Source organism: Diceros bicornis, chromosome 6, assembly GCF_020826845.1.
Source record: "Diceros bicornis minor isolate mBicDic1 chromosome 6, mDicBic1.mat.cur, whole genome shotgun sequence".
NCBI lineage: Eukaryota > Metazoa > Chordata > Mammalia > Perissodactyla > Rhinocerotidae > Diceros > Diceros bicornis.
The window spans coordinates 45058651-45082819 of NC_080745.1; the positions used below are offsets into that span (position 1 = coordinate 45058651).

Consider the following 24169-nt stretch of genomic DNA (forward strand, 5'->3'; position numbering starts at 1 on the left):
TCTTCAAGGCAAAGACAAAAAGAAGTATACAAATTCAAAATAAGGAGGTAAAACTATCACTTTGTAGATGATTTTATTACTGTATTGTATTGTTTATACTCAAGAGAATCATCCAAAAATCTGCAAACTAGAGAATTTAGTAAGGTAGTGGGATACAAAATTAACATGTAGACATCAATAGCTTTTACACATACAAACAAAAGAGAAATCAAAGAAATAACCTCAATTATAGTATTGGCAAAAAGGATAAAATACCTAAAGATAAAATAAAAAGAAATGTTAGGGAAAACTTTAAACATTAAGAACACAATAATAGACTTGAGGACGAAAGGAATAATTAGGCACATGTGTGTGGTGATGGATTATAATTAGTATTTGGGTGATGAACATGAGAACATGATGTAATCCATGCAGAAATAGAAGTATAATGATGTACACCTGAAATTTATACAATGTTATAAACCAATGTTACCTCAATAAACAAACAAACAAAAAAACAATAATAGTCTTGAACAAATGGAAAGACACACCATGTTCTTGGATAGAAAGTCTCAACATCATAAAAGAATCGATTTTCCTTAAATCGATTTATAAATTTAATTCAATCCTAATGAAGACACCATCAGACTTCTTTTAAGACTGGACAAATTGATTCTGAAGTACATTTTTAAAAGTAAACAAGAAGAGCCAAGAAAATTGAAAAAGCTGTGCAATGATGGAGAGAGATGGAAGAAATGTAGCCCCACTAGAATTTAAAATATATTAAAAAGACTGAGTAATTAAACTAATGTGGTAATGGTGAGTGAATAGACAGATCAATGGAACAGAACAGAAAATCCAGAAATACACTCGTATATACCCAAGAATTAGATAGGAATTACAAATGGCTTTTCACCTATGAAACCATACACAGCATTCAGAGAATGCTGAGAAATGCAAGTTAAAACTATGATGAAATACTGTTTTGAAGTCAACATATTGGCAAAAATCCAGAAGTTTCACAACACACCCCAAATTACTGGGGATGATATAAATTGCTTCAATCCCTTGAAGCCAATTTGGTAATACTAATTATAATTACAATGTACATATCTTTTTTGTGTGTGCGTGTGAGGAAGATCAGCCCTGATCTAACATCCATGCTAATCCTCCTCTTTTTGCTGAGGAAGACCGGCTCTGAGCTAACATCTATTGCCAATCCTCCTCCTTTTTTTTTTCCCCAAAGCCCCAGTAGATAGTTGTATGTCATAGTTGCACATCTTTCTAGTTGCTGTATGTGGGACGCAGCCTCAGCATGGCCGGACAAGCGGTGTGTCTGTGCGCGCCCGGGATCCGAACCCAGGGCGCCCGTAGCAGAGCGCGCACACTTAACCGCTAAGCACAGGGCCGGCCCACAATGTACATACCTTTTGACTCAGCAATTCCTCTTTTGGATTTCTCCTAAAAGATATGCATATATGCAAAAAGATATATGTATATATAAAGTTATTCACTGCAGCATTATTGTTCATTGGAAGCCATAGTGACTGGTTAAAGAATTAAAAGAAAGCCCTATGCTGGGACACAATGCAGCAGAAAGAAAAGAATGAGGAAGTTCACTGTGCGTTGATGAGAAAGATCTGCAAGAGATTTGTCAAGTGAAAAAAAGCAAGACACGTGGCAATGTATATAACATGCTATTTTTTTGTGTAAAAATTTAGAGGAAGTCTATATTTGAGTTAGCTTATGTATGCATAAACAACCTCTAGAAGGATATAAAAGAAACCAGAAGCATTGATCACCTGCGGAGGATATGGGAGTTACGTGGGAAATAGGTAGATATAGACTGTATACCTTTTTTCCTTTTTTGAACTGTATGAATGTTTTGCCTGTTCAGTAAGTAAATAAATAAGCAAGTTTACAGCTATATGGTGAGATGCTTTGTGCTTATTGAGAAGAAAGACCAAGGATGTTCTCATTGCATTGAGAACATAGGGAAAAATCTGATAGGGAAAAATCTCCAAGGATGTTAAGTGAATAAAACAAGGTTTGGAATAGAATGTATAATACACTACTTTTTGTTGAAAAAGAGGGAAATCTAAGATTTTTTGCTTTGTTTTGCTTATGTATGCATAAAGAAACTCTGGGAGAATGTTCAAGTTGGTGAACATTGTGATGGGCTGCCAGTTCCCCTGCAGACCCCCCTCAGAAATGAAAGATTCCTTGCCTCAGCAGCTGAGAGCACTGCTGGCAGATGGCCTTCAGCTGACAGCCCTTATGGGGAATGATCGCCTCTTTCTAGGAAAGCCACCTCACCTAAGGTCATGCCCTCTTCCTGGGTGGCCAGCATCCAGTGAATGATCAACATGGAGGTGTCAAGGGCCAGCTCCCTACACCCAACTCAGGGCAACTCTGAAGGGTCATCCCAGCTTTAGAAATCCGCTTCCTTAACACTGCGGGAGCTTACCCTCTCCCTCCCTGTCTATTCCCTTCCATGGGAAGAGATCACTACGAATGAACCTTTTTCTTGCTAAGATTCTGCTTCCTGGGGAATTCAACCTGTGACAAGAAGCCCAAAACAGTGATTTCCTCTGATTGGGTATGGGTGGGAACCTGGTGCGTGGGGACAATATTGGGAAGGAGACTTTTACTCTATGCCTTTTTATAATTAAAACATTTTTTTGAATCCCGTGGATATATTACTTATTCAAATCATAAATAAAAATTTTAAAGTTAACTTGATGTCAGTTATATCTTATGCTTTTCCATGTGTATTTTTAGAGAACCTCTTTTCTGTTTTAATTTAGGAGGAGGTATTTTTAATCCAAAATGCTGCGCCCTACCGCACTCAAAATGTGCTTTTCTTTTCTTTTGTTTAGGACCTACAGAGAAACACTGCCTTGGTTTCACCTTACAATGGAATTTAAAAAGTCTCCTGATGGTGGATGGGGCTGGGTGATCGTGCTTGTCTCCTTCATTACTCAGTTTTTGTGTTATGGATCCCCATTAGCTGTTGGAGTCTTGTACATAGAGTGGCTCGACGCCTTTGGTGAAGGGAAAGGAAAAACAGCCTGGGTCGGATCCCTTGCAAGTGGAGTTGGCTTGCTTGCAAGTAAGTGGATAAATATATGCTTCTCTTTACTCATTAATTGTTTAATTACATTTGCTGCATCATTAACACTGTGTAAAGCATAGGAGGCTATTTTTTTTTAATGTATTAACACATATTTTCCTGCCTTCAATGAGGTTATAGAACCACTCTTTCACTGTAATAAATCTGTGTATTCTATAAGCTAGTAATCATTCATTCATTCATTTCTTTATTCATTTCTTTGCTATTATGTGTCAGGCAGTGTGCTAGATGCTGGATCTGAAAAGATGCAGCAAACACATTGTTCTTGCCCTTAAGAGGCTCATGGTCTAGAGAGAGACACACATACTTCCATGAGTAAGAAGGATGCAAGGAGATGAGGGCAGTGATCCAGGTATGTCCAATGAATGCTGATGGCCAGAGGACAAAATGATGTTCAGCAGTCCTGGAAGCAGTTCCTATATGATTCATAATTACTCCTCTCCGATTCAGTTACACTGTGATCAAATCACATGTCCTACATTTATGTCACCTTCATAAGAACAATTTGACATGGCAAGTGTAGTCTCATCTCACAAGGATGATACTATTAAGGATTTTAATATAGTGATATGTATGTGATATATGTGACATATCTTGTGTGAACTTCATATGATGTCTCCAAAAGTAATATTCCTGATAAGTGTTTACATATGATGTAATAGTGATTCCTATCATCTTTAGAGAAAACTGTAGAGGAGTTTTTATTTTCCTTTTAAGGATTAAAATCATATCACACTTGAATTTCTGAAGTCATAGTTTGAGCTTTGCAGTAATATTTAGTGATCATCAGTTTAACTTACTTGAAACTATTTAAGCACAAATGTAGTAAGATGGTGACCTAAATGGGGTCGGTAGCCCTGGGGTCTCTTCCTTTGTGCTATGAACTTGACATGATTCTTTGAGCAAATTACAGTCTCGATTCTTATGGAGAAAATAAGGACATTGAATGTGGTGATTTATAAGGTATTTTTCAGCTCTAAAATGATTTCATGAAAACAAAACGCATTAGCTATTCTTTCTTTTAAATGTGTTGTCTCTCCTGATCACTAAAGAGGACTTCTTAGAAGAAAACAAAACAAAAACAGTTGCTTCCAATTGATGTATTACCTTGTTAAATTAAAAACAAGACTTGAAAAACAATGCTGGATCATCTGGCCATGTCAGATATGATAACTAAACATAACTAAACAAATGAAAATAATACTGTCATTATGAGCTCAAGAGAAACAGGAAACGTTTGCCCAATATTTATTTAAAAGAGTTTTTCAAAATGTGGGTTGTTTGTAAAACTGTCAAAGTTCAAGTGGATGACAACTGATATGTTAATAAAGGGATCTGAAATTACTGATTTCTAGAAAATGATCTGGTATGAAAAGGAAAGTTTTTTGTGTGTGCGTGAGGAAGAGTGGCCCTGAGCTCACATCTGTTGCCAATCTTTCTCCTGTTGCTGAGGAAGATTGGCCCTGAGCTAACATTTGTACCCATCTTCCTCTATTTTGTATGTGGGATGCCACCACAGCATGGCTTGATGAGTGGTGCATAGGTCCGCACCCAGGATCTGGGCCTGGAAACCCCGGGCCGTCAAAGCGGAGCACACGAACTTAACCACTACGCCACTAGGCTGGCCCTGAACAGGAGAGAATTTTTTAATGTTTTTCAATTAGTCACCATTTCTATTAGCAAATACTAAGTTAAACAGAAAGTAATTATCTCACCTTCCAGCAAGGGTTAAAGGATAATTGAAATGATATCTCAATTAGCACAAACTCGGAGAACAAATCTTGTTTTCATGAAGTCTGTCCAGGTAGGACTTGAGGGTTCAGGGAAGCTGAGATCTTCTTAAGGATGGATGGGCAATGGTGGTCAGAGCTGAGGCTGAGACTCTGAAAACTGAGCTTGCAGCTCTACACTTTCTCCAGGTTCCTGGGGAGATGATCACTCTGTCTCAAGGACCATGAGCTGCCCCCTTCACTTGTAGGCAGGACTGGCTACATAATTTGTAGGCTCAGGTGCAAAATGAAAATGCAGGGCTCCTTGTTAAAAAAATTAAGAATTTCAAGGGAGCAACAGCAGAGCAGTAAACAAAGTACGGGCCCTTCTAAGAGCTGAGCCCTGTACAACTGCATGGGTGTCAAGCCCGTGAGGCCAGCTCTGCCTGTAGGGGCTGGAGAGATACAACATTCCGTGGAAGTCCAGGGGAGAGAACAAGGACTGGGAGGAGCACTGGGCTGAAGCTGGAGGCTAATTCAAGTCCTGGCTCTACCACTATTTAGCTGAGTGACCTTAAACAGGTCACTTAACTTCAGTGTCATCAGCCATGATGAGGAGATACTTGGAGCAGTTAATCAAAGTTTTTGAAGGTTAAGATAGAATAAGGAGACTGAAGAGTTCAAGAATGAGGAAGTGGTGGGAAAAAAACGATGGCTAAAGAGCTACCACTTATGGATGTGTGTGTGCACATTAGTTAGAGTCCACTGAACATATGTGATATTGGCCTCCCTTGGCTCTTCATAGCATAAATTAAGAGACAGATCCTGAAAGCTATGGTAATATAGTATTAGCAAGAGGTGTCTAGCAGTATGTGAGCCACATTAATTCTCTATTTTGTGGACACCTTTGTTCCACAAAGAAACAAGCAGATCAATATTACCTTGGAAATGGAAAAAATATATCTCATGTTGGTAACCCAAATGGTTATCAGTGGTTCTTAACCAGGGAGATAATTGGAATCATCTGTAGAAAATTTCAGCATATAATTGCCTGGATTTGACCCTCAGACTTTCTAATGCAGTTGGTCTATGATGGGGCCCAGATATGTGAATTTTTTTAAATCCCTAAAAGTGATTTTCAGTTGGGAACTACCATTAGCTTAAACCCTCTGTACTTAGATTTCAATCTAGCACTTTTTGATAATTCTCTGATATATAGTTTGCTTTGACTTATTTACAAAGGGAACTACTGCAGGTTTCTGCTTAGGTGTGGCACTGCTTACGCCGTGTAAATCATGAAAAATAAATTGTGTCCAATGACCCTGATTCTGGTGAAAAAACCTGTAAATGGACATTTTTGATAAAAGATAATTTATACATATGTGTCTACATATTTATATACATACATCTTTTTGATAAAACATGGTGTATATATATATATACAATTGCTCTTAAATTTAGGATTATATATGAATTACATGAGCTTGTCCAAAAAGCCAATTTCCTACCCATCAGTGGGTGGGGTTGGGATGGAGTGGTTCCAGGAATCTGTATTTTTAACTAGCTCCTCAGATGATTCTGATACAGGCAGGCCATATCATATCTGAGAAACATGAGTTATTTTCTTTACCCAGTTTTGTCCAGAGAAGGCCTGGTCGGGGTCCTCCTTGACCAATTCTGTGATCCCACCTCTGGAGCTTTATAATTGAGCAAGGCAGAGCAGAATAGGTACATTTACTAAGCAGCATACAAATTCTACTTTTCGTGTACTTGTCCCTTAAGTTCAATACTAGCCACTTTCACTTACTTGACCTTAGTTGATCCTCATAACAACCCACTGAGGTACGTGTTATTGTCCTCAAGGTTTAGTGACCTACCCAAGATGAAGCACATTCTCGAAGAGGAAGAGTGGCACCCGAGCTCCGGTGTTTCTAACCCGTTAAGCCTGTTTCTTCATCTTTAAATTGGAAACAACCAAAGTACCTTATATGATCGTTGTGTAGAATAATAGAGATGGTGTTTGGCATATGGTAAGTGCTCAACAAATATTAGTTATTAGAGAACTAGAATCACCCACAAATAAAATTACTCTCCCAAGCAGTTCCAACCAAACTGTGGAACCCGCGAAAGAAAAGGACCCTTCGGGATGAAAGGCAAAGACATTTCTAAGGGGATGGGCAGGAGGGAGAGCTGGAACTTTGTCACGATTGTGCCTAAGCAGCTGGAGTTTAAATGCCCACGCTTTGTCTCTGACAAACCTAGATTTGGACAGTAGGTCAACGTAGCATATTAGAACCATGCAAGACATGCAATTATGAACTTCACACTGTTCATAATCTTAATTCTTAATTTCTTCTCTTTGAAACTTGAATCATTGAGGAGGAAATACTTCTTCCTCTTGTCTGAATTATTTGTTTGTCCAGATGGTCCTTGGGATGAATAAAGCTGAGTATCAAGGATCCTGCCTCCCTGGGTTATACGTTGTGAACAAACTCACCATCAATACATACATCTTTAAAGTCTCCTCTCCTCTATGCTAGAGATGCCAAGATAGAAGACATCATCTGTGCTTATAAGGGATTTGTAGTCTCAGGGAAGAGACAGAAAAAAAAATGTTACCGATCATTTGAGACTTCACAAACCCAAGGAGAATAGAAGGGCAAGACAATCTCTGGAGTGTTACAGAGGTAGGCTGTGAAATGGGCCAGAAGAGAGGAGGGGCTGTGCAAGGAGGATGAGCAGGGAGAGGGCAGTCTGTGCAGAGTCCTTGTATGCAAAGGCCTGGAGTCTGCACTGCAGATGACACGTTATGGTAGAGTACATTTGGCTGGAGAAGGAGGGATTGTGTTGGGAGGTGTGGTGGTCAGTGTGAACTTGGCTAGGCTCTATTCCCCAGTTAGTCAAATACTAGTGGAGGTGTTGCTGTGAAGGTATTTTACAGATGTGCTGAAAGTCCATAGTCAGTTGACTTGAAGTAAGGGAGATTACCCTGGATGATCTGGGTACACTTGATTCAATCTGTTGAAAGGCTTTAAGAGCAGAAATGAACTTTCCCAGAAGAAATTCCGCCTGCGGGCTATAGCTTAAGCCTGTGCCAGAGAGTTCCAACCTGCCCTTCCTGATGGCCTGCGCTATGGATATTGTACTTGTCTAGCCAGGCCCCACAATTACGTAAGCCAATTCCTTGCAATAAATCTCTTAATATATATCTTTTTCTGGTTCTGTTACTCTGGTTGAAACCTGATTTATACAGAAGGAATGGAAGTAACTGAACTAGAGGCCGGTCATGGCCTTGTGTTGTTTTAAGATGAGCTAAAGCACTCTTTGGTTAGATGTCATTCATCAAATTCAAGGAGAAGGGTAGGGCCACTTTTCAAACAACAGAGTTGCTGAAACAGCGGGGAGATCTTTTGTTCTGTAGTTTTGTACTCAAAGCAGATTTAACAGTCCCGTGTTGCTCACTGCCCCCCCCCCCCCCCGCTTTTTTGTCCTTAATTCTGCAAAGGTCTTCAAACTGATCATGAGTCAGTAACTCTATCCTCAGGTTAATAGAGTGAGTCAGTATAGCCAACCCAGCCTTCTGAGTGAGTTGTGAGTGCTAGCAGAGCTGGGTTTGAGCATATCTGTGCAATTTTACCCCCAAGCACTGTTAACTCCTTTAAGCAGGACTGAATTTCTGCCTCCCACAGAGATTCTGTTACATTGGCCAGTTCTCAGTGTGTTAGGCAGTTCCAGAATTGGTAAGAATAACTAGGGATTTTGATTAACCTTTCCACTATCTCTATGTATCACCAAACCAAACCAACCACCAAGCAAGACAGTCAATATATATGAGATCAAGGATTTGAGTGGGTGCAGCTCCTTAGTGCCTTTCTCTTCCTTGGGGAGATGAACTTGAAATTCCAGGTCTCAGCAGGAGCAGGGAGTGAGGAACCTGCTGGTTTGTTGGGCTCCCTGCATTGTTAAGGTGGAGGGGTGGGACTCTCATGGCCCCAGTTGGTCTACTGTTAGGAAATCCTTGCTGCTGTGCAGGCACACAACCTGGTTCCTGTACATTTTATTTCTGCTGGACCATCAGCCTACTTACATGGCTTCAATGCTGCAGGCCTGGCCATCCTACCACTTTCGGGACTCTCTGAAACATTCTGGGAGAGGGACCTGCATGGAAGCTGATTTATTTCCCAAAGGGAATAATTTGTTTCCCAAAGCTATCCTATAATAATTACAAACTGGAAAACCACATTATGTTTCTGTTGCATCCACTCAGAATGTGTTTTCATCCCTTTTGTTGACATAACCACGCTCGTGGCCCGGTTCAAAGCCCAGTTCCTTGGCCCATGGTGCTGTCCCTTTTCTGAAATCCCCAACACACCATCGGAACCTTTCTTTTGATGCTTATTGCCTGTGGCCTTGGGTTTTGATGTGTGTTTGTTTTGCCTTCTGGTGTCCTGTATTGTGTGTGGTCTTCTCTGTGTCCTCTTCCGCCACGATATGAGACTCAGTGCCATGCTGTCCGATACAGTAGACACTAGCCACAGGTGGCTGTTGAGCACTCGAAATGTGCCTGGTTCGAGTTGAGATGTGCCATAAGTGTAGCAAATACACACTGGGTTTCAGAGATAGTACAAAACAAAGGAATGTAAAATATCCCATTAATGCTATTGAAATGTTGAAATAATAATGTTTTTGATGTATTAGGTTATATTATGGTTAAATTTATTTGTTAGTATTAAATAATATTTAATGCATTATTAAAATTAATTTTACCTCTTTTTATTTTCTGAATGTAGCTACTAGAAAGTTTAAAATTTAAATACGTGACTCCTTATATTTCTGTCATGCAGCATTGCTCCAATAGATGCTTAGCAAATAGTGAAGGAAGGACAATGATCAAATATGTACTATTTTGTCTGATTAATGCAGACTTAAATATAATGTTAACTAACATACTTGTTAATTTCAAGAAGTGCGTTCTTCCTCCATGCTAATTTTAACATCCAGCAAAAATTTAACTGTTGTTTCTTCCCAAATTACCCTGAAGGATGAAGGAAACAATTTCATCACTTGTAGATCTTTCTGACTTCCTTATAACAATTCATTCTTCTCATTTTCTAATTCACCCATGATCATAACAAAACATTTTTTCAGCTGGAGTTTTCATTACTCTCATTGGCTGAAAATTACATCCAGTCAGTCTGATGTGCAGATGGCTAGTAAATTATTTTATATTGTTTGTTTTGTTTTGCATTTAAGAGGTTGAAATGCTCAAAATACCATCCTTATCCTCCTTTTTCTTCACTCCTCACTTTGGTTTATAGGGTTACTCCCTAATATATAGATTCTTACCTTTTTTGAGTGAATGTGTCAGCATTGTGCCAAAAATGTTGCCAGGCCACTGTGCAGGAGGGTAGAATATCTTCTAAGAGCCCTGCACACCACCTGGAAAAGATAGAGCTGCTCACCTCTTAGCTCCCCACACCGCCATCTGTCATCCTTAGACCATTCTTCCATGCTGACTGCCAGCTCTGGTACTTAACAATTCAGCCCATGATTTTCAGTTCAACCGAATGGTCAAGATTAATCTCCCACACAGAAGGTAGTAAAAGTAATAATGGCTCCTAAACACCAATACACATACAGCTGTAAGTTCAAGAAAAATTTTCACTGAAGGTGACATGAATATAGAGGCAATGCTATGTGGGGTGTGTGTGTGTGTGTGTGTGTGTGTGTGTGTGTGTGTTTGTGTGTGTGTGTGTGTGTGTAAGGTTCCCACTATCTTCTTACAGTCTTGCATTTTATTCTGAAATTACATCCTTCTTGCTATTTCCTTGTTAAAATATTCCTTCTTCTTTTTTAATGAAATGACAGCAATAATAGATGGTTATTACATTTAAAAAAAGGTCTTTACTTGCTAAAGTAAAAAATTGGGAAGCAGATGATGAAGCCTCTTCCCCACTTTTTTTCTAAAATTTTCAGGTCCCAGGGCGTGAAATCACTGGTTCACATTGTGTTAACTCACTTTTGTTCCAAAAGTCCCTTCTGCAAAGTAAAAGACCTGAAGCATCATAAGAGATCTCCCCTGAGAGGAGTCCTTTGATTTAATTAATCTCTTGAATTAAAACTAGTTGAGGGGCTGGCCCCGTGGCTTAGCGGTTAAGTGCACGCGCTCCGCTACTAGTGACCCCGGGGTTTGGATCCTGGGCGCGCACCGATGCACTGCTTGTCCAGCCATGCTGAGGCCGTGTGCCACATACAGCAACTAGCAGGATGTGCAACTATGACATACAACTATCTACTGGGGCTTTGGGGAGAAAAGGGGAAAAAAAAAAACGGAGGAGGATTGGCAATAAATGTTAGCTCAAGGCCGGTCTCCCTCAGCTAAAAAAGAGGAGGATTGGCATGGATGTTAGCTCAAGGCTGATCTTCCTCAAAAAAAAAAAAAGAAAAAAAAATAGTTGAGCACTGAGGAGTGATTTGTGATCTATCATTTTAGAGACCTTGCTTGTTATTACAAAGAGCTAAACATAGAAATGTGTCATGTTTTCAGATGTGACTTAATGGTCACTTCCAGTTAGACTTTGCCTTAATTGTTATTGATGAAATGTGGGGCAATTGTGGTTTAAATCTATGTAAATAGAATCTAGAAATACCCTGGTTCTGAGGATGGGAATAAAATAATCTGCTCTAAACTTTTAAATTCCAAAATGAGCATGTGTTATGTTTTCATCTGCCATAAATTCGTAGAACTACTTAAGCTGTAAGATATTGACAAAAGTACATTGATGTTCTTTACTAATATTTTGATTTCTAGAAAAAGATTAAGGTATTGAGTGAAATACTTCTTTTTTTTTTTTTTTTTGTGAGGAAGATCAGCCCTGAGCTAACATCCGTGCTAATCCTCCTCTTTTTGCTGAGGAAGACCGGCTCTGAGCTAACATCTATTGCCAGTCCTCCTCCTTTTTTTTTTTCCCCAAAGCCCCAGTAGATAGTTGTATGTCATAGCTGCACATCCTTCTAGTTGCTGTGAAATAATTCTTAATTGGGGAGAATGCTGGGCTGACTCTGGCCTTAGCCCTGCCATTGATTAGCTATGGATTCTTGGTCAAATCACGTAATCTGTCTGAGTTGCAGTTTCATCATTTTAAAAATGAGGGTTTGGACCATTTCCGAGGCCTCTTTCAGCTCTAAAATTCTTTGTCTTTAACCTTTGACATTGAGATATTTTTTCCCTATGTAAGCAGCAGATGGCAGTGTGAAAGTAGAGAATTTTTAAAAACAGTTTTCGTTTTGCTGTTTTCATCTGTCAAAGAATTTCTGCTCATTTCTTCCTTAAGCTTAATTTTTTTTCAAAGAATCACGTATTAGGCAAAAATGATTTAAGAATTTATCACATAATTGATGATATTATACATTTTATAAAATATTTTTTTTAGTACACGCTATGAGAATTATTACCCTTCATACCACCCCCAGCTTCCCAAACTCTGGGTTGCCTTGTAGAGTTAACGTGCATTAAGAAGCATAGATTTAAAGTCCTACTTTGAGGATGAAACTTGAAACTTTTCAAGTATGCCAGTAATAATCTGTGTGTTTCAATTCCACTGTGATGGTTAAATTTGTAAACACTGACTCGCAATGTCAATGCAATTTGGTAAACAACAGAGAAAGGTCATGCCTTTATGATGTCAGACATCTGTTTATGAAATTTGGCTCTTAAAATCATTTCTACTTTTGAAGTGTCTTAGTATTTCTCATTGAGTATACAGACAGCTCAACTATTAGATGATAAGTTTGGGCTTTCAAATGGATTTTCCTTTTAAAACACTGACACAGAATATTCCCCTCTGTTGTATACCTATATCAGTCTGCTCTTCTGTACTAGCCCACAGTGTAGGACTTGGAATGGCAAGGGCCAGTTCATGACCAGGGAGGAATGTGGGATGGCCATCATAACCTAGTCTTAAATATGCGCATAAGAGATTCTCTAGTGTTGGCAAGAATGTTGGGTTTGGGGTCATCAGATCCTGGCACTACCACTTACTAACAATGAGACTGTGGATGGATTACATCATTTCTCTGTTTGAGGTTATTTAAAAATTTTTTTATTGGAGTAAAAGATGTATACAGAAAAGTGTACATATCATGAGAGTATAGCTCGATGAATTTTTTACAAACTGAACACACCCATGTAATGAGCACATTCACATCAAGAAACAGAACATTAGCAGTAGCCTGGAAGTTGGGCTGTGCTCCCTTCTGGTTATAATTTCCTACCCCCCTACCACAGATAATCACTATCCTGACTTCTAACTGTTGATTAATTTTGCCTGTTTTTGTACTTTTTATAATTGGAATTGTGCAATGTGTACTTTTTTGTGTTGGTTGTCTTTAACTCCACGTATGTTTGTGAGATACATCTGCATTGCTGTGTGTAGTTGTAGATCATTCATTCTCATTGCCCTACAATAGCCCATTGTATGAATATACCAGAATTTACTTATACTTTCTACTGCTGATGAACATCTGGGTTTCTAGGTTTTGGCTACTATGAATAGTTCTGCTATGAACATTTATGTATATGACTTTTGCTGTAGGTATTTGTATTGTGTGTACATAGAAGTGGGATTTCCAGATTATACAGTGTGCTATGCTCAGTTTTAGGAGATAATGTCAGCAGTTTATGAGAGTTCTGATTGCTCCACATTCTTGCTAACACTTATTATTGTCTGTCTTAACCATCTTGGTGAGTGTGCTTTTTAAAAATTGGGAATAATAATATGTGCCTCGAAAAGTTGTTGTCAACTCAATTAAGGTGTGTTTCTCTTTGCTTTCAAATGTTGGGCTCTTTCTTCTACCGTGGGCATGGACAACCTCTCTGAGCCTCAGTTGCCTTCCATGTAAATGAGACTATTGGGCTTACCCTTAATATCCTTTTATTTCTAATATACTAAGCTCTGTAGTCATAGATGCTTTCCAGGTACAGTGCTAGTGGGAAAGAATTTCACTATCACTTAAACCCTATTACATGAGCAGTTACCCACTTGTGCATAGAACAGGTCCAGGTAACAGTCACTTTCGCCTGTCAGTCAATGGTGCACTTCTTCCTCAAAATTCCAGGTTAACCGTGGAATGTAGGACAGTGGTACTGACTGACAGACTCATGCTTGGGTGGATAGAGTGGAGACATTGGCCTCACCTGCCAGAATATTCGCTAGGCGAGGAGTAACCACCTCATCCTCCACCTCCCATGCCTCTATAGGATTGCTATTGGTTGTATTCAGTCAATCATCAAGTGTTGGAAAGGAGCTCTGGGTAGGAAAGATGCATGGAATATGCAGGAAACAAAACTCCTCAGAATAGTAGGATGGATAAGAAGGTGGGCTTAGGAGTCAGACTACCTGGGTTTTTACTTCTTCCTCTGTTACTGTGCTAGTGGCAGCTGCCGCCGCCACTGTCATTACTGAAGAGCAATCAAGCCTTGATTGGGCACTTACTTGTGCCAGGCCTTGTGGTCAGCTTTACATCTGTGCTGTCATTTGTCCTCACAGTTACACTATGAGGTGGGTACTGTTACTATTCCAATTTTCAGATGAGGAAACGAAAGCACAGAGAGATCAAATAAGTTGCCTGAGATCCAACAGCTAGCAAGGAAGGAATAGAGCTTGAATTTGAATAAAGTGTGACTCCAGAACCCCGTTTTCTTAACTGTGTGTTCTTAGTGTCCTGAAGCTTTAATTTCCTTATCAAAAAAATGAGGATAAGAATAGTATCTACCTTCCAGGAATGCAGTGAGATTAAAATGAAAAGAGATTGTTTATGTGAATATCTCACTTAGTGTCTGGCACATAGTAAATACACAGTAGATGTTTGTTATTATCGTTTTTTTATGATGAAAAGAATCATTTTAAACTTGTGATGGGATGGATAGATAATATGATTATGGAAAGGAGGTTACTGTTAAATAAGTGAAAGTTTCATTTATTATTTTAGGTCCCGTCTGCAGCCTCTGTGTCTCATCTTTTGGAGCAAGACCTGTGACGATCTTCAGTGGCTTCATGGTGGCTGGAGGCCTAATGTTGAGCAGTTTTGCCCCCAATATCTACTTTCTGCTTTTTTCCTATGGCATTGTTGTAGGTAAGAAACCTGATCACCATAACTTTTTTAAGCTTTGCGAGTTAAACATTGTTTTGCCAGTGTTATATTTATTATTCAGTTAATATAAGGAGTGAAAATGCTCAGTCATAGTTTATTTTCAGTGACCACTTCACCAAAAATTATTGCTTTAGTAAAATGTCCACCCATTGAATCAAAATATTTGAAAGGATAAACGTGTTTTAACAATGCACATTATGTTTTCTTGCAAGACGCAGGGAGGTTTTTCATTTCAGCACTTGCTCTGTAGCATAGAAAAGGAAGAGAGGCAGGAGCGTGCAAGTTACATATCCCTGACATCTGTCACTTCTCACTGACTTAGGAAGTGGTCCCTTTCATATGGGGCGGTAAGCAGGGCTCTGTTGAGCTGTTTGTGTTCAAAACATCCTGTTGTTCCACAGCATCTGTAGCCAGGGCCCCAATCACAAAGTCACAGCAGAAGTAAAGGGTAGATTTTAAAGCCTGTAATGATTATTATTTTTTTAAAAATAAGGCATGAGTGAGGAAAACTGAGTGGAGGCATGATTGATGGTGATCTTGGTTACAGGAGAGGAAAGAGTAGAGGGTTCAGGGCCTGAGGGCACTGCCAGTTTGGGGAGAATGCTTTCGTGATGTATTGTAGTAAAGGTAGTCAATGTTAAATGTCGCCAGACTCAGTATTCCTAGGAGCTGTTGGGAGGGAATTTGAAAACGATGACTCCAGCTTTCAAAGTTTCTTGTCAGTGTCTGAAAGAACTTAATTTTGTTGACTACCAATACTCCTCTTTTTTACTTGGGAATATTTCCCCAATAATAAATAATAGAAATAATAGAAGCTAATATTCATTGAGTATTTACTATGTGCTAGGCTCTGTGCTTTATATGATCTTGTTTAATCTTCGCATGAACCCGTTTTGCAGAGAGAGAAAGTGAAGCCCAGTGAAGGGAAATGACTAACTAAAGCCACATAGCTGGCAGACTTGGGGTTAAACCCGCTCAATCTGGCACTGGATCTTGACTTCTTTTACATTCTTGTAATTATTTTTAGTGCTTTTAGAACTCTTGAAGTTTATTTTATATTTAACTGCATACCCAAATACTACTCAGATCTTAATCTAAATAAACAGGTCACTTGTTAGTGCTTTGAGAACAGGTAGTCTGTGTTTGATATTTTATGTTCCCTATAGTGCTTAATACAGTTTGAACCTGTGTGTGCAAATATATTAATCTCTGGTGTAAAATTTGATTGTCTTCCTTGAATAATCACTTTGCATTCTTTTCTAAAATCATAAAAATAAAAATGTAGATATCTGCGATTATGCATGAACATTGGATTATTCCTTTTAGGACAAACCCCTTTTTAATAGAAAATTGAATCATTATGCCATTGGTATGATTTGGGCATTTTCCCTAAAACTCTGGACTACCCATTTAAAATTTCATGGGGTTTTCCTCCTACACATGTTTTCAAGGTTAAGGTATATAGCTTTTGTGAGTACCTATCCAAACTTGTCACTGACTTAATAATTGGTGAAAAGTGAATGATACCATAGCATTTGTATTACCTGTAGATAAAAATGAATTTTTTAAAAGAAAAAAATTATCTTACATTGTCTAAGATTTATATACATTTGATTGTTTTGGAAGAATATCTAATGGTATATAGAAAGAAAAAGACAAAATTAACTAACTTCCATAATTAAATTTCACAATTTCTGTCGCAGTGGAGAGCTTTACCAACCTGTGAAACTGATTTTGTTTTGGCTCATGTTGTTGGAAACTTTCAATAGCTAACCCTGTTCCCCCTCCCCCATGAACCCATGATATTCAATTAATTAGATAGGATTTGATATCAGTTTTGTTGTACTCTTTTGTCTACTGCTAGTAGCGGTGGGGTTGCAGGGCTTCCACTTGTCTTTCCCCACTATGGTAACTCTTACTCCACTGGCCGAAGAACAACGTAGGGGGTTATCCCAACTACCATGTACATATGCTCTGAATAAATATCAGGAACTGGGGAAATGACTGTAGGATGAGTCCGTGGTCTCAGTGGACCCACTGTGAGCCAGACCTGGGCCATGATCGCATATATTACCTGGCCCCCATATGACCCCACTCTAAGGGGAGGCCATGTAAACACTTCAGGCCCCTAGTTAATAATGCCATCTCATACCCTGTGTCCAACAATGTTCAAAAGGTATCCCACTTTCTCTAGTGTACAATTACCTAAATAAGTGACCATAATTCTCTTTGGGGAAAGATTCAGGGTATCATTATCTATATATTTATCATAGTGTTTGTTGCAATGTTCTTCTTTCTGGAATCCCGGTCTCTCTTTCAGTTAGTGATTCTGGGTCAGAAAACAGGCTCAAGTCTGAAGACAACTCTGATTTGGCAATAGGTTCTGAATCCCTGGGGCTAGGAGGAAATTGTTAGCTCATGGAGAGAGCACTGGGCTTTGGGTCAGGAGACATAGGTTCTCCTCGATCTCCATGAATAACTGTCCCCTCATCTGTGAAGGCAGACTAAGAAACCTACCTCACATAGGTCTTGAGAGGACTAAATAAAGTCAAGCAAAATATAAATAAATATAAAATAAATAAAAGAGTTGAGTTGGATTTCAATAATACAAAGTCAATAGTTTAATTTTAATTTCAATAATTCTAAAATAATTTTTTAAAAGTTTCAATAATTTTAGATAATTTTTTAAATTTTAATTTCAATCATTAAAAAAAATTTAATAAAAAATTGCTCACTCTGGTAATTATTGGGGCTCTGTGAGCAGATTACTGCTAGCAGATTATTAACACTCATTACCATGGTTGACTTCTTTGTGGTTTTATTTCATCAGTAGGCTCATAGTATAGGGATAAATAAATGGGACAAAAATGAACAATGACACTTTCATTCTGTCCCCATTTGAAGTAGAATATCCAGTTGAAAAGGAAGTACAGGAAATTATTACACAGTTTAAACTCATTCTCCTTTCTGTATTATGAGTTCTCTAGAAAAAAAAAGATTCCGTCTAATGATAACATTCATTGAGCACCAGTTCTGTGCAGAATTGTATTCTAAGTACTTTCATTTGTCTGGAATGAACCCGATGTTTTCTTAAGATAGACAGTATGACACAGGAAGGAGCAAGCACTAACAGGCAGGCTCTGGGGTCGGACCATGTGGGTTAACCTTATCTTATCCACTTGCCAGCTATGTGACTCTAGACAAGTTATTAACTTCCGTTTTTTCATTTTTTAAATTGAGCATAATAATAACATCTACATTATAGAGTTTTGTGGATTGATGAGATAATGCAATAAATATTAGCTAGCATAACCATTATTATTAGTTTTGTGACCTTGGAATATTATTCAACCTCTCTGAGCTTCTATTTTTATTGTTTATGAAATGGGTCTAATATAACTTCACAGAGATATTGTGACTATTCATGAGATAATGTATATAGAAAGACACACAGAAGTGTTTAATACATATTTGTTCCCTTCCCCTTAAATTCCTTTCTGACCTCTTAGTTCAGGACCACAGCAGCAGTTTTTTGCTACTGAAGAAGGTCTGTTGAATCAGAAATATTTGTATAATATAGTAAAAGATTAAATAATATAGTAAAAGAAATTAATGTTATATAGTATGTTTAATTATAATATAAAATACCAAAGGAATCCTAAAGTATATTAACTGGCATACTTGTTTTACCATTTAATCAATATTTTTAAAAATATCATCTTGAAAATATGATGTTATCTTGTTTGGTTTTTGTAGTTAGAATAAAATGGCAGCTTGCTAGTTTTCAAGTGATTATAAGCCATACTGCCAAATCTGGTAATATGGGCTTCTATTTTCTCAATAACTTTCTTAAATCAGGAAAAAGAAGGTGTGGCGGGGATGGAGTGGGAAAAGGGGGTGCAAGAAATATGCCCTTAATGAATTGCTCAAGCTTCTTCCCAGTAATTTCTCTTAGCTCTTCTGAAAAGTACAACTCAAAGTCAGTTTCTGGTATTCTCTTTTCTTCAGGATATATTGTTATTTAGCTACCTGATTATTGTTTTCTTAATATTCTCTTCTCGATTTTTGGGAAAATTCAGTTTTCTCTTCCTTCATTTTCTTGGTAATATCTGCATAGGCCATTGAGCTTGGGGAGGAGGTAAACCACGTCCGCAGATAATCTGATTCTCCTATTCTAATTATAGCAAATGAGATAAAGGTCATTTCCTGTATATTTACTTGAGCAGTTAGAGTTTTATAAGTTTTTTTTTTAATGGTTATACCATTAAAGATAGTCTTTTGTCTCTCATGGATGTTCAAGTATAATAAGGAACTATGATTTTCTAATTAGTCGGAGGCTATATCTACATAATGCCGTTAATACTCAGGTAAAAAGTGAAAAATATATCAATATAATGGGTATGTTTTTGAGTACTTTATTATATTCCAGGCACAGGTACTAAATTTTCTACATTTTTTTGTCTCTTAATCTTTACAACTATCTTGTGAAATTGTTTTAAAGATAAAGAAACTAAGAATTAGAGAGTTTAAGTAAAGTTGCAAATTCCCAAAGTCACATAGCCAGTAAGTGATAGATTTAGGATTTGAATCCACTCCTGCCTGATCCCAGGCCTGTGCTCTTAACCAGTTGATGTCATGTTCAGGGTACTCATGGTAAGTATTTGAAGTTTAGAGCTATGTCAATCAAAAAACTAGCCAATTGCCAAAACTTGTTAACTTTCCATATAGATGTTTTAGGCTAGAAACATATACAGTACCTATATTTGGATGCTCTAAACTTATTTATCTTTTTCAGAATCCTAAGTTATAGTCTCACAATTTCATTTCTAGAAGTAGATATTTCTGGAATACTATATGCAATTGCCTATCTTAACTTTTGGTCAAGATGATAAATCATATTGGCTCAGCTATTCTAAGAGGTCGCTCAAATGCTTGTTTCAAAACATACAGAAGGGGAATTCTCCTAAATGAACAAGAGACAGGTTCCCCCTCACAGTGGCCAACTGTCTGGTTTACCCAGGACTAAGGAGTTTTCCAGGATATGAGGCATCTAGTGGCCAAACCAGGAAAGTCCCGGTCACTCCCATAACCCCTACCCCACACATGGAGTCTGGATTCTGTACTTTGCCTTTATCACTTTTTAAGACGGACACATTAGAATGCACCATTACTAAAATGTTTCCTTCTCATGAAAATAATACTGTAGGGAGAAAGTTTCATATATAAATATAGGGGCTTGATAGATGTCTGTTCAGTTACACACAAAAATATGTATATAATGAAAGGATATTTAAAAATAATTCATAGACGTTTTTCAAAATATGTACATGATTTCAAATGTTTTATTGCTTATGCCTCTTAAAAAATCAAAATTCCATTTTGCATGATTTTATTCATATGCTAGTTTCTTAGAGATGCTTGCTTTATGTATTCTAAATTAGAAGCATTTTAAAATATTAGAGCATTTTACTTCAGTTATATTTTCTCCTTATAACTCTCTTATCAGTTTAATTGCTCTAGGTGTTTTTTAGTTTATAGATAACGATTGAGAAAAATGAGGAAATGAGGCAGTTTAGCATGATTTGCCCAAAGCATCATCCTATAATGCATAAAAGTTGTAAATTAGTTGTATCTTTTTTAAAACCATATAATTTTAATTCTGTATTTCTAATGATACTATCCTATTACATAAATTATTATGAAATAAAAAAATGTTTAGTATTTTTTAAGCTAAGATAAAATTTCTAGCCTAAGTAAAAAAATCGGCATCACTTAATTGGAAATCAGACATAAAGATATTTTTAAAAAATATGTATACACTCAGACATATATACATAGATATAGTGTATGCGTGTTTGTTGTATGTATAGAGAAAACGTGACAGAGAGAGGAAGAGAAAAATGCAAGAAAGTGTGACAGCCAGAGTAAAAATAGATGGGAATCGTTGACATTAGCCAGTGTGACTTAAAATTGGGGAACTCAAATGAGATTTATGGGGAAAGGTGGTAGAATAACTTCTGTGGGGAGGTTCATTCAACAGACTTTTTAAAAACACACCCGCCTTGCTAGGCACAGACCTGGAACCAGGATACTCACGAATAAACAGAGCCTGCCTTCAAGTAGCTCATTGTCTAGCTGGGGAAATAGACTTGTAAATATGTAACTTGTAACACAACAAAATAAGTGCAATAATAAAATGAAACTAAGGTTCAGTGTTAATGTAGTATGTACGCGTGTGGGAGAGGGGTGTTGAAGGAGGCTTCATGCAGGTATTTATGCTTGAGCTGAGTCTTGAAGGACAGGTAGGATGTGGTCAGGTAGGCACAGGTTGGAAGAGGAGTAAGGGTCATAGGAGGAGGATATTCCAGGAAATCAAATGCTCAGAAGCGTGAGATACAATGGATAATAGCAGTCTTTTCGTAGATATTTGTTTAAGGAATGCACAAGTCATGTGGGCAGTTGCAAATATGTCAAAGCATGGTATGTAAGAGAGGCTGGATGATAAAAGGTTTTATATGAACTTTCTTGCAGGAGTATGACGTGATGAGAATTGTATGAGAGTAGCTTAGAAGATAGATTGGTGGAAAAAGTACTCGAGGCTGAGATAGCAATTAGGAGGCCATAGTTCAGATCAGAAAAGATGAGAAAGTGAAATGAGGCAGTGGCAGTTCAGAGAGAGAGAGGGAGGTTGATAATTTAGGCAGTGGATGTGATAAGAGCTTGATGTCTGATTTGATGTGAGGAGATGAGGGAAAAGAGGCCTCTTAAGTTATGGTCTCACCCAGAAGTGTGTGAAATGGAACATAAGGTGTGGAAATTAAATGTTAGAACAAGTAAATATATTTATTTTTTGCTTATTTAAATAAAGGGAAACAATTATATTTTACTAATGTTTATGCTTTGAATTGTTAGTAGTACAGGTATTTAGTTTAAAAATTATTATGCTTATAATGGAATTTGATGCTCAGAATTTTTTCACTGGTAGGAGTCTTATCAAAAATGATTGGAAACCAAGGAATGTTTTAAGGCAGTGGTTTCCAAGCAACACAAAAAAAGAAAATTACAGGCCAATATCACTGATGGACATAGATGCCAAAATCCCCATATTAGCAAATTGAATACAGCAATACATTACAAGGATCCTACTCCATCATCAAATGGGATGTCTTCCATGGATGGAAGGATGATTCAACATCTGCAAATCAGTCAACACGATACACCATATTAACAAAATGAAGAATAAAAATCACACGATCGTCTCAATGGATGCAGAGAAAGCATTTGACGAGATACAGCATCCATTTATGATAAAAACTCTGAATAAAATGGGGATAGAAGGAAACTACCTCAACGTAATAAAGGCCGTATTTGACAAACCCACAGCTAATATCATTCTCAGTGGTGAAAAAGTGAAAGCTATCCCTCTAAGAACCAGACAAAGATGCCCACTCTCACCACTCCTATTTAACATAGTATTGGAAGTCCTAGCCAGAGCAGTCAGGCAAGAAAAAGAAATAAAAAGGATCCAAATTGGAAAGGAAGAAGTGAAACTGTCACTATTTGCAGATAGCATGATTTTGTGTATAGAAAATCATAAAGAATCCACCAAAAAACTTTTAGAAATAATAAATGAATATGGTAAAGTTGCAGGATACAAAATCAACATACAGAAATCAGTTATGTTTCTATACACTACAACGAAGTAGCAGAAAGAGAAATTAAGAATACAATCCCATTTACAATTGCAACGAAAAGAATAAAATACCTAGGAATAAACTTAACCAAAAAGGTGAAAGATCTGTACACTGAAAACTATAAAACATTGTTGAAAGAAATTGAAGAAGACACAAAGAAATGGAAAGATATTGCATGTTCTTGGATTGGGAGAATTAACATAGTTAAAATGTCCATACTTCCTAAAGCAATCTACAGATTCAATGCAATCCCTATCAAAGTTCCAACAACAGTTTTCACAGAAATAGAACAAAGAATCCTAAAATTTATATGGAACAACAAAAGACCTTGAATAGCCAAAGGAATCATGAGAAAAAAGAACAAAGCTGGAGGTATCACACTCCCTGATTTCAAAATATACTACAAAGCTATAGTAACCAAAACAGCATGGTACTGGCACAAAAACAGGCACACAGATCAGTGGAACAGAATTGAGAGCCCACACATCCATGGACAGCTAATTTTTGACAAGGGAGCCAAGAACACATAATGGAGAAAGGAAAGTCTCTTCAATAAATGGTTTTGGGGAAACTGGACTGCCGTATGCAAAAGAATGATAGTAGACCATTATCTTACACCATACACAAAAATTAACTCAAAATGGATTAAAGACTTGAATGTAAGACCTGAAATCATGAAACTTCTAAAAGCAAACTTAGACAGTATGCTCTTCAACATCAGTCTTAGCAGTATATTTTCAAGCACCATGTCTGACCACGCAAGAGAAACAATAGAAAAAATAAACAAATGGGACTACATCAAACTAAAAAGCTTCTGCACAGCAGAGGAAACCATCAACAAAACAAAAAGACCAACCTAACAATTGGCAGAAGATATTTGCAAACCATACATCTGATAAGGGGTTAATCTCCAAAATATATAAAGAACTCATACATCTCAACAACAAAAAAAGGAACAACCCAATTAAAAAATTGGCAAAAGATCTGAACAGACATTTCTCCAAAGAAGATATACAGATGGCCAACAGGCACATGAAAAGATGTTCAAAATCATTAACTATCAGGGAAATGCAAATCAAAACTACAGTGAGATATCACCTCATGCCCATCAGAATAGCTATGATTAACAAGACAGGAAATAACAAGTGTTGAAGAGGATGTGGGGAGAAGGGAACTCTCATACACTGCTGGTGGGAGTGCAAACTGGTGAAGCCACTATGGAAAACAGTATGGAGATTCCTCAAAAAATTAAGACTAGAACTACCATACAATCCAGCTATTCTACTGCTGGGTATTTATCCAAAGAACATGAAAACACGAATGCATAAAGATACATGCACCCCTATGTTCATTGCAGCATTATTCACAATAGCCAAGACTTGGAAGCAACCTAGGTACCCATCAAGGAATGAATAGATAAAGAAGATGTGGTATATATACACAATGGAATACTACTCAGCCATAAGAAATGATGAAATCCAGCCATTTGTGACAACGTGGAT

The 24169-nt window shown here is 37.6% G+C and overlaps 1 protein-coding gene across 1 annotated transcript in view; it reads left to right on the forward strand.

Moving 5' to 3' along the window:
- The window catches only part of SLC16A9 (solute carrier family 16 member 9), a 55939-nt gene that overhangs the window by 20985 nt on the left and 10785 nt on the right, over window positions 1-24169 (forward strand). The window contains exons 2-3 of the mRNA XM_058543401.1: window positions 2859-3091; window positions 14812-14955. Coding sequence (XP_058399384.1) covers window positions 2896-3091; window positions 14812-14955 — 340 coding nt within the window. The 5' untranslated portion in view covers window positions 2859-2895. The remainder of the gene's footprint in view (window positions 1-2858; window positions 3092-14811; window positions 14956-24169) is intronic.